This window comes from Acipenser ruthenus, chromosome 4 (assembly GCF_902713425.1).
Source record: "Acipenser ruthenus chromosome 4, fAciRut3.2 maternal haplotype, whole genome shotgun sequence".
NCBI lineage: Eukaryota > Metazoa > Chordata > Actinopteri > Acipenseriformes > Acipenseridae > Acipenser > Acipenser ruthenus.
Genome location: NC_081192.1, coordinates 6,645,001 through 6,656,522, shown reverse-complemented (window position 1 = coordinate 6,656,522; position 11,522 = coordinate 6,645,001). Strand labels below are relative to the sequence as shown.

At 36.4% G+C, this 11,522-nt stretch overlaps 1 protein-coding gene across 2 annotated transcripts in view; it reads left to right on the top strand.

Moving 5' to 3' along the window:
* The window catches only part of LOC117400636 (cyclic AMP-responsive element-binding protein 5-like), a 141,497-nt gene that overhangs the window by 86,571 nt on the left and 43,404 nt on the right, over positions 1–11,522 (top strand). Inside the window, exon 1 of one of the 2 annotated variants that reach the window (XM_034000859.3) lies at positions 71–378. The exons of the other annotated variant lie outside the window; for it this stretch is intronic. Within the exon in view, the coding sequence (XP_033856750.1) occupies positions 365–378 (14 nt within the window). The 5' untranslated portion in view covers positions 71–364. Of the gene's footprint in view, positions 1–70; positions 379–11,522 lie in introns of those variants that run through there. 2 annotated transcript variants of the gene reach the window in all.

The window sequence follows — 11,522 nt, the reverse complement described above, 5'->3', positions numbered from 1 at the left end:
CTGTTTACCCCGTTTCCAATGACGATCGCACCACCAAGTCTGTGCGTCTGGAACTTGGCCCAGGGCTGTTTTGGTTACATTTGAAAGTTTTTTAGCTGCTGCCTCTGCCAGATTTAGTGGTGACTTCACCAGTACGGAGTGAAGCTTGCGTTCTTTCTTTATTTATTTATTTTCTTGTAAGCAGAGGGGAGGGTGAGGCAGCAGTGTAGGGGAGAAAAGACAAGGGCATTACATCATCCTTTGGATTGGAATCAAATGGGAAGGATGTGACTCACTGGGGCTAGTTAAGCTTTGGCTCGGGTTCTCTTCATGCACTCATTCCAGGGCTCACATGTTCTGAGCCTCAGCGGGGAATCTGGGCAGTATGATGGCCATGAGGTTTGTTTTTCATTTTCACCCTTCCTTTCTTTTAAATTCTGTTAGTAGCATGCATTACATTATTAGAGTTCACTCTGGTAACTCAGTCATTTTTATCAGGAGAACTTCATTATTTGATTTGAAAAAAAAAAAAAAGACAAGCCCTGAAAAGCACAAGGTTTGTGTGTTATCTGCCGAGAGAGTGTGAGAGTTACAAAGCAGGGACCAATCGTTGGGTGGTGATGTAATGCTGGAGCTGCAAGGCAGTTCAGTAATGTGAGAGCACAGGGTCAGGGTAACAGCACATTTACCTGGTCCCAGGGGGGGTGGAAGTTTATTATCAATTGCAGTGACTGTAGCTACGCCTGATATGTAGCCTATAATTAATTTACAGATCTTACATTGGCCGTTAATGTACACTTTTTTTTTTCTTCAGACATTGAAAGTTTACATTTTGTAAAGACTGAGGATTGCTGTTGCTTTTTGAAACATGTTCCTAATTGGCTTCTGTTCCACTTATAATACATTTTGTGTGTGCATAGCACTTTCGTTTTTTTAATTATTATTTTAAATGTGGTGTTCCCTATTTATGTTGATTACGTTTTTTGTCAAGTAATTCAAGCGAAATGTCAAGCATTTTCTCTGAAGCATTTTCCTGCCTTGCTAGCACTACCATTTAATAAATGTTCAGAGAGGCAATTAGCTGCAATACCTTTTTTTACCAAACACTCATAAGCTTAAAGGAAATGTTAGGAGAGTGTTATCATTCTGATTCCAAAAAATAAAATAATGCAACATGTCGTATAGCCATAATCACTTAGCAAGGAAGGTTTCCTTCAAAAAGATTTGTTTAAGACTCAAAGCAAAAGTAAGAGCTTGTGTGTAGCTGGGTAATTTCCAAAAGGTAAGCAGGTATAAAGGTACAGAATATATCAATGAGATTCAAGCAATACTACTCCATGCCATAATAAACATCCCTAATTTTGACTAGTTTTATATGAGCGACAACTAATTCTATCATGTACATGTTATCAGTGGTACATGTGTTTTGTGGGTGCTTGATTGAAACACACCCACCAGCTAATTTCATAGTACATGGCGATTTAAGCTTTTTGACCGTGTTGTTTTGCTTTAGTTTTATTAATGTTAGTTTGTCTGTTACATTATTATAGTTTACTAACATACACTTGCCTATTGTTTTGCTTTTACTAAGTCAGTTCATTTCATATGTTGATGCATGTGCGTCATGACAAGTAATACATATGGAGAGTGCGCAGACAGGCTATGAAGACAGGCTAAAAGAATTGAATCTATTCAGTCTTGAACAAAGAAGACTATGCCAGTGATCTGATTCAAGCTTTCAAAATTCAATGTCAACCCAGGGGACTTTTTTGACCTGAAAAAAAAACCAAAAACCAGGGGTCACAAATGAAGATTAGATAAAGGGGCATTCAGAACAGAAAATAGGAGGCACTTTTTTACAGAGAGAATTGTGAGGGTCTGGAACAAACTCCCCAGTAATGTTGTTGAAGCTCACACCCTGGGATCCTTCAAGAAGCTGCTTGATGAGATTCTGGGATCAATAAGATACTAACAACCAAACGAGTAAGATGGGCCGAATGGCCTCCTCTTGTTTGTAAACTTTCTTATGTTCTTATGTATTTCTTTATCTATTGATTCATATTGTGTCTGGTAGCTAACTCTTAGAGGACACTTTGGCTATAAGAACATTTATGGAGACTACTGTATTTACCAGTTCTGTTGATTTGCAAAGTATTAACTACATCAAAACTCAACACTCAACACCGAAAAATAGAAGTCTTAGTTACAAGTTGATGTGAACTTATGTGCCAAGGCCCAAAATGTTATTTGGTGAGGCAAAACATAAATAAATGAAATAAACATACAGTATACAGCTTCCTCAAGGTTAGTTTCAAAAAGGAATTTAAAGTGAGGAGCAGATACCGATCTGCAATGTGAGCACAGCACATGTGGGCAGCGCAGATTATCTGACTGTTTGCATTTGCACTGCCCAAACTTGCTTCAGTGTTTACATACAGTAGGACCCTTAGATATAATACCAGTCAGGCTAAATGAGATGGGGAAAACTAAGTTAAGATACCAGTTCAGATCAAGTTTGTTGACATGCATTGTCAATCCTTTTTTTTTCTTCAAACTATTAAAGTTTCTATAGCTTACTTCAGAATGATTACTGCACTGGTAACTAGAGATGATCTATTATCTTGCTATATTTTTATATTATAGAAATGTGCTGTTTCTGGTGCATAATAGATTATCTATTTGTTTTAAATGTAGGAACTCTGCCCAGTGGCAATGAAAAGCTTTATTTAGGTGTCATGCTGATAGTCTTGGAAGACATGATCTAATCTTGACAGCTAAAAGTGTTTTTGTAGTTGAAGATAGCAGTGTTCTAACTAACTCACCAACATCAGTGTAAACACTGCACATCGAAACTATGAAACGAACAGTGAAACGATATGTATAAAGCTCACTGACCTTTTCCAGGAATAAAATCATATACATCTATAATATACATGCCAATAATTGAGTAAGGTACAAACCTGATTTATTAAACTTTTTTTTTGACAACACAAAGTTTAAACCGTTTTCTATAGGGGAAAAAGAAAAGGGGAAAATGTTTCAAATCGAACCATTCCACTGTTTTTGATTTTTTTTCTTCACATTGTACTGTAAGAAATGCATTAAAAAATAGGATTAAAAAACATGGATTTGTAAGAGGTGCATTCGTTATCCTATATAATATATTAATAAATATCACCAGATTTATTGTTATAACATAATATTATTTTTTACACTGATTGATTAATATTAATTATTCATGTGTTTTTCTTTTGCTTAAAATTGTTTTCATATTTAACTTTCTCAAAATAAACATCATTAAAACATGTATTTCCATGTAAGCGAGTGCATTTCACTACACAGCTGTAAAATGTGAACATGTTTTAATTTATTTTCATATTGCTTTGATTTATTGCAATGAATTATGTGGCAGTGTTTGATTCAAGTAAAACACTGCTGGAAATATCAAATAGATACAAATTTGCCCCAATAATGATGTGCATTTTTTTGCCCCCCCACATCCTTTATATCATTAGAAATATCTTATATAAAGGTACACTTTAAAAGATGTGTATCCCTAAGATTGACATAAAAACAACCTACAGTACAGCGCATTGTATCTAATCCTCACAGCTGTTTCAATGGCCATTCCTCGACAGTGCATGATCTATTCAGTTACGATTGTATTTATTTACCATACTTGTTTTGTAATTCAAGAGAAAGGATAGCGCTGATGGGGTGGTACTGTTGGTGGTTTTATTTGGCTCATTTCCCAGAATTCCATTCCCTAATGCAGCAGCCCTGCAGAGTCAAGGCCCAAGTGTCAGTTACAGTAGAAAGAGTCCATTGCAATGCCAAGACTCTTGTATGTACAGTATAGCAGATAATTAGACTTATTCATTTACTAATTAAGATTGATGTGCCTGGAATTAACTGTTTCCTTACTGAATTGGCAAGAATTTAGTATGAAATGTAACTTGCCTTTTTTTAGTACATGGTGAAATTAAAAGAAAATAATAATTACTTTAAACTAGGATTCAATGCGCCCTTATAAAAGTTTACCGCTGTATTTTTGTATGGTATTTTTGCAGTTTTACATTCTTTGGAATTCTGAAGTTGTCAAATCGCATTTGAAAATTCTTAATAAGGCTGTTAATGAACTCTTGCATCGTTTGTATCAAGGTTTCATCTGTAGCAATAGAATGCAATGTGGGATAATACAACATCTTTCCAAAAGTGAAATCTATCTGAAAGATTTCAAGGCTCCTCTGAAACACACACCTTTTTAAACAGATCCATGACAGTCTTTTCACTGCCTTCCAGCTGCAGGTTGAGAGAATTCAGGTGACTAGTAATATCACATAGCAAAGCTACTTGTGACATAGATGCAGGTTTGTTCATATAATCAAGCAACTCTTGAGCTTGCTGGTCTTCTGGTTTGAAACAAATTCAATTATTTTGTTTTGAAGTGCACAGAATCTTTCTAGCACTCGCCCCCTGCTTAACCAGCGAATCAGATCATGGAACTTGCTTCACACGGTTAAGGATGTCATTTCACTCCAGCAAACAGCTCATCCAGTATTTCCAACGTTCACACCTTGACAAGTTCTCTTTTTAGCTAGTAACCACATTACACGGAGAGAAGCTGCTGTTGCTTTTTCCTGTACAGTTGCCAATGTTGTGGGAATTGTATTTGAAGTCTGATATGAAGATTTCACACTTTCAATTTTGTAATGCCCTTGCAACACTGCCAGGAGGATATGCCGCGTTGAAATTACTGTGCTTGATTTCAAATGACACCTCACTTTGGCAGCTTTATAAACTGCTACAGTGGCTTGGCATAATAAGCACAACGATTTTGCATTTAAGTAAAATTGCCTAAAAAAAGTGAGAAAATCAGCCGTCCAGTTTAGATTAAACAAGATGGTTTTCGCTGTCCACTTTACGGCACTTTACACCTTACTCCCGCTTGCAACCATTTTCCTCACCGAATTTAGAAAAACTGGGTGTGTCTTCGCTTGAACTTCGAATACAGCCAATGCTGAACAATATGCAAGCATTACATCCAATAGGAAACACACTGTAGCCTTCCACTAAAATCAAGATTTTTGCACGCTTCGACAAGACATGGATTTAATATACCTAATTGAGTAATTCAGTTTTAAAAGGACAGCTGGCGAGCCACTAGGGTGGTCTTTATGGTCCACATTTGGCCCACGGCCTGGCTATTGAGTATCACTGGTTTTAAGAATAGAATTACCCTACTAACTGAATGGGGATGCTATTTCTGTACAAACCTACACTAGATAAAATAGTCTGTCTGTGTGGAGCCATGACAGACCGAAGACAGCAATCGCTGTTACTTTTTTGGTGTTTGTTTTGTTAAATAAACCTTATGTAGTGTGAAGTGGGGAGCACAACGGACAAAATTGAAATGGTGGAAATGACAAATGACTGCTTCCTAATGCAATTTGTCAAGGCACCAAATAGAGGGGGGAGCATGCCTTGATTTAGTCTTTTCAAATAACGAAGACAGAATAACTAAAACAGAGGTCAGAGAACCATTGGCATACTCAGATCACAACATGGTCTCATTTACAGTGCTTTTTAAAACCCCCAAAGTAGCGACTAAAGTTAAGGTTTACTTTTTTAAAAAGGCAAACTATGAAGGAATGAAACAGAGACTAACAGAAGTAGATTGGAGTAAAATAGAGAAAACATCCACAGAGAAAGGGTGGCTAGTTTTTTTTTAAAAATGTAGTACTAGAGGCGCAAAACAAATGCATCCGAAAAGTAGACAAATCAAAATCTAAAACAAAATGGCCAAAATTGTTTAATAGATCAATTAAAAAAATTCAGAGAAAAAAGGCACTTTACAGAGCATTTAAAAGTAGGGATGCCGAATACCGAATCCATCTCAAAAGATTCGGCCTAATACCGAATCTACAAAACCTGTCAAGAAAACTGAAGGAAAAAACTTTGAATGAAAATCAGACTGGCAGCTACTTACAAGGGACGTGCACAATCTATAGTTTTTAGCCTTTTAGTTAATACTATTTTTATTACCAAATGGAAATATATCCCGGAATAAGATTTCAGTTTGAAACTTAAACAATTTACTGCTAGCCCCTTCCCCCCACAACAGAAACATCAAAATACTGAACTGTTTACTTTACCTTTACAACAAAGGAGAGCTGCATCTTTGCCTAACCCTCTATTTTCTTTAATGACGTTTCAACCTGTGTCACCTGATCTGATACTGAGAGCTATGAGGAAAGCATTACCGTGATGAGTGACCTGAATCTCCCCGCGAAAGAAAACCCACGTTGATTTAAATGCACTGTGTGTGTAACACATATCAAAATAGGCTACGAAATAGTTTACAAATTATTTTAATAAAACACAGCAGTTCCCAAATAGTTCAACTTGTATTGGCACATTACAATAATGTAATTTAATTTACTAAAGCATATTGTTCAACAACGTTTTGCAAATCTGACAGTTGTAAAGTTACCAAAAATATATATTTCTGTGCACCGATTTTTTTTTTCTCAGTGTGATCTCTAGAACACGTTTGACAGACAAAGCAAGAAAGCACAAAAGTCTACAACAGTTTGCCGTTACTATATATTACAGGTTTACTGCATAACTTTACTCCATGAAAAGTGTGATGTGAATGTTCTTTTGCATACGGGGGTATGTTTGCATTCAGCAGCTGCATGTGTTTAGTGCGTGCGCCACCAGTAATTTAGAGAGTTGAGAGCTGCGACAGAGTTCATCAAATGTGTTCTTGTTATTAAATACAACAGTTACGTTCAATACCGGATTAGTGTCTTTTATTTAAAGAAGAACTGCACACATTGGAGGGATGTATTAAAATGGATGTGTGTCTGGGCAGATATAGGATTCGAATTCGGTTCACCGAATCTTAAGTATTTGGCCGAATCCGAACCCTGCTCTAAAAGTAGGTATTCAAGCCAAATCCGAAACCGAATCCTGGATTTGGTGCATCCCTATTTAAAAGGGACCAAGAACAAAGTACACAGAAAGAGTACTTGAAACTGCAAGCGCAAGTCAAACAGGAAGTTAGAAAGGCCAAGAGAGAGATAGAAATGAACATTGCCAAGGGGGCTAAAACCAATACTAAAATGTTTTTCCAATATTATAACAGCAAAAGAACATTCAAGGATGAAGTGAAAATGTCTAAGAGATATAAATGGCAACATCATAGATGAAGAGAAAAAAATAGCAAATATATTAAATTATTACTTTTCACAAGTTTTTACAAAGGAGGATACGGACAACATGCCCCACATGTCGACCTGTTCCTATCCAGTTTTAAATAACTTTAGCATAACAGAGGCAGAAGCGTTAAAGGGACTAGGAGCTCTTAAAATAAAGAAATCCCCTAGGCCGGACGAGATCCTCCCAATAGTACTCAAATAAATTAAATAAGTTGTTTACAAACTGCTAACTAAGCTCATGCAACAGTAATACTGATCCACAAAAAGGTAGACAAAACCGAGCCAGATAACTACTGACCAATAAGCCTGACTTCTATTATATGGAAACTTATAGAAACTATAATAAGATCCAAAATGGAAAATTACCTATATGGTAACTGTATCCTGGGAGACAGTCAGCAAACTTTTGACAAAATCCTGCATAAAAGATTCATTCTCAAACTAAACACAGTAGGAATTCAAGGAAATAGGGAGTGGTTAACATGTAGAAAACAGAAAGTACTGATTATAGGGGTATCACAGGGATCAGTATTAGGTCCTCTGCTCTTCTTAATCTACATTAGTGACTTAGATTCTGGTATAGTAAGCAAACTTGTTAAATTTGAAGATGACATACAAATAGGAGGAGTGGCAAACACCGTTGCAGCAGCAAAGGTCATTCAAAATGATCTAGACAGCATTCAGAACTGGGCAGACACATGGCAAATGACATTTAATATAGAAAAGTGTAAGGTACTGCATGCAGGCAATAAAAATGTCCATTTTAAATACAATATTATTTATTTCTTAGCAGACACCCTTATCCAGGGCGACTTACAATTGTTACAAGATATCACATTATTTTTTACTATAATTACCCATTTATACAGTTGGGTTTTTACTAGAGCAATCTAGGTAAAGTACCTTGCTCAAGGGTACAACAGCAGTGTCCCCCATCTGGGATTGAACCCATAACCCTCCGGTCAAGAGTCCAGAGCCCTAACCACTACTCCACACTATGGGAGATACTGAAATTGAAGAAGGAATCTATGGAAAAGATCTAGGAGTTTATGTTGACTCAGAAATGTCTTCATCTAGACAATGTGGGGAAGCTATAAAAAAAAAGGCCAACAAAATGCTCAGATATATAGTGAAAAGTGTTGAATTTAAATCAAGGGAACTAATGGTAAAACTTTACAATGCATTTGTAAGACCTCATCTAGAATATTGTGTTCAGTTCAGGTCACCTCACTACAAAAAGGATATTGCTGCTCTAGAAAGAGTGCAAAGAGAGAATTATTCCTGGTTTAAAAGGTATGTCATATCAGACAGTCTAAAAGAATTGAATCTATTCAGTCTTGAACAAAGGAGACTACAAGGCGATCTGATTCAAGCATTCAAAATTCTAAAAGGTATTGACAATGTCAACCCAGGGGACTTTTTTGACCTGAACAAAGAAACAAGGACCAGGGGTCACAAATGGAGATTAGATAAAGGGGCATTCAGAGCAGAAAATAGGAGGCACTTTTTTACACAGAGAATTGTGGGAATCTGGAACCAACTCCCCAGTAATGTTGTTGAAGCTGACACCCTGTGATCCTTCAAGAAGCTGCTTGATGAGATTCTGGGATCAATAAGCTACTATCAACCAAACGAGCAAGATGGACTGAATGGTCTCTCGTTTGTAATCTTTCTCATGTTCTTATGTTCTTATAGGGCTTATAGCAGAGGAGTCCACCACACTCTGCTGCCTACACTCTTACAGATCCTGATTGTGGAAAGGATTGTAGGGTCTATTTGGCAGAGGTCCTTAGAAAATGTAGGATTCTGAATTTAGTTTTGCAGAACTGCTGTGATGTCAAACAACTTTGCAGAAATGAGGGGAAAAAAGGAGAAATGAAACAAACAGAAAATATCATTTCAAAAGACTTGGCCGGATGGTACTCTTTCAGTGAAATTATAGTTCGAAGAATTTGAAAGTCAGCAAAGTGTTGTATTATTATAGCTTTGTTTTGCTGGAAAATTTGTTGGTGTTTTACTTTAATTCTGTTTTTTTTTTTTTTGATATACATATACATTGTATATACAGGAAGATATACATTCTTCCTTCTGTCACTTCTGATTCTGAGAGTGAGGCTTTTGCACATGAAAATAAAGGCATTTTTCAAATACAGCAGTTTAAATGTTACTAAAGTAATAGAACAAGCAGAGAATAAACGTCTCCAGCTTAACAGTAAGTTGATCAGCAAGAATATTGCCAATGCTAACAACAGTTAAGAAATGTGATTCTAATTGCCATGGCAACCACTCGTTTAAGTTTAAATAGTAATACTAATTATGTATTATTTGTTTATGTATTATTAAAATAGGATTGGCTCATTCATTTCTCTGCGGCAGATGTGTCCTGTTTGGCAGGCAGCAGCAGAGTAGCGCAACAATAACAGGGGCAGCAGTGTGGAGTAGTGGTTAGGGCTCTGGACTCTTGACCAGAGGGTCGTGGGTTCAAATCCTGGTGGGGACACTGCTGCTGTACCCTTGAGCAAGGTACTTTACCTAGATTGCTCCAATAAAAACCCAACTGTATAAATGGGTAATTGTATGTAACAATTGTAAGTCACCCTGGATAAGGGTGTCAGCTAAGAAATAATAATAATATGGTAGAAAACAACATATCAATAAACCAATAATTAAAACAAACTGTGTTCCAAATGTTCTAATTGGCATTGAGAGAAACATTGTATTTAGAAAATTGATGTGAGCTTGCAAGACTAGAGCCTTTATGTTTCAACACTAGGCAGAAACTGAATTATATAGATTTCAGATGGAAAAAGAATTTGCTTTTGTTTGACTATCATCATATTCCGAGACCAAAACGCCACTCTTTAAATATACATATAAATGTGCAAGTGGTCATTCAGTGAATATGCTGCAACTTCATAATTCATTAATGATGTACATTTCTAGATTTGTGCAGCTCTCAAAATCCATCTAATTAATCTGGTACTATTCATTAATAAAGTCACATTACAACGATGACTAATTGCATACTTGTCATGGAGCTCTGAATTACGCCCAGCATTTTGACATTTCTTAACTCAGATAGGAATTTATCAAGCAAGTTAAGAATTTCATAACAAAAGGGTAGGGGGATTTCAAGATGTGAGTTATTGCTATTCAGCGAGCAAAACTGCAAGTGAATCCTTTCAGAAATGCCATGCTGCTTATGAAAAAAGCTTTATTGTTATCTTCACTATTTTTCTAGTAAAGGTGATTATCTAGTAACATGCCTGCAACTATTTTTGACCCACCAAAAAGATGATTATCACAGAAAACCTAGTGGACCTAGAGGAGTGTGTATGTGGAATAAAAAGTTGCACCCGCAATGAGATATTCTTTCTTACAATCAATCAATCTTTATTTTATATAGTGCCTTTCATAGTGGACCACCATCACAAAGCGCTTTACAAGATACAGTAACAACAAGAAAATCCATAATACTTTAAATACAGAGACATGCATAATACACGATATGTAGTAAAACAAATAAATTAAAAAAAGCATAATACATTAAATACATTGGAAAGTGCATAATACATGATAGTAGCAGAATACATGAAATAGTACACTAAATACAGTGGAAAGTGCATAATACATGAGATAGTAGCAGCAACACAGCAGCTAATAGCAGATATCAGGCTTAAAGGAGCAGTCAAAGAAGGACTTGCAATGGAATGCTTTAGCCATTCCATTTCCTCCGTATGTTTTGCAAACGATACAATCAGAAATGTTTGTATTTGCGAGAAATTCAATTTCAGCTCTAGTCCAAGTTGAGTAAGATGAACTTAGAGAGCAGGAGACTGAGTGTCAAGGGTGAGGTCCCAAGTTATTTAGGGCATTCAGATTTTAAAAAAGGAGAAAGTCACGAGTCTTTGATGGTGATGTTAAAGATTTGGATTGTACGTTATCACAACAATATGAGATACATATTATGGACAGCTACAAAATAAGGTGTTCCTATGTCAATATGAAGGCCTCGTTTTTTAAAGCAGGGCAAACCTATCAGCTTAAACACTAAAGAAACGGATGAGTCCTGGAAAACATATGACCCATGGTGAGAAAATAAGCCACTGAGGTCAATTTAAGGGGAAGTTCTGCACCTGTGACATTAGACATTTTGGTGGCAAACAAGGGTACAGATTGAGCTGAGGGTTGGCAGGTCTGCTAGGGCCTGCTTGACAAGATAGGCCCTCTTTTTTTAATGTTGTATACAGACTTTTCAGTATGACATTAGGGGCCATATTTTCAAAGTGTTCACTCCAGTCTTTAATTAAGTCTTATTAA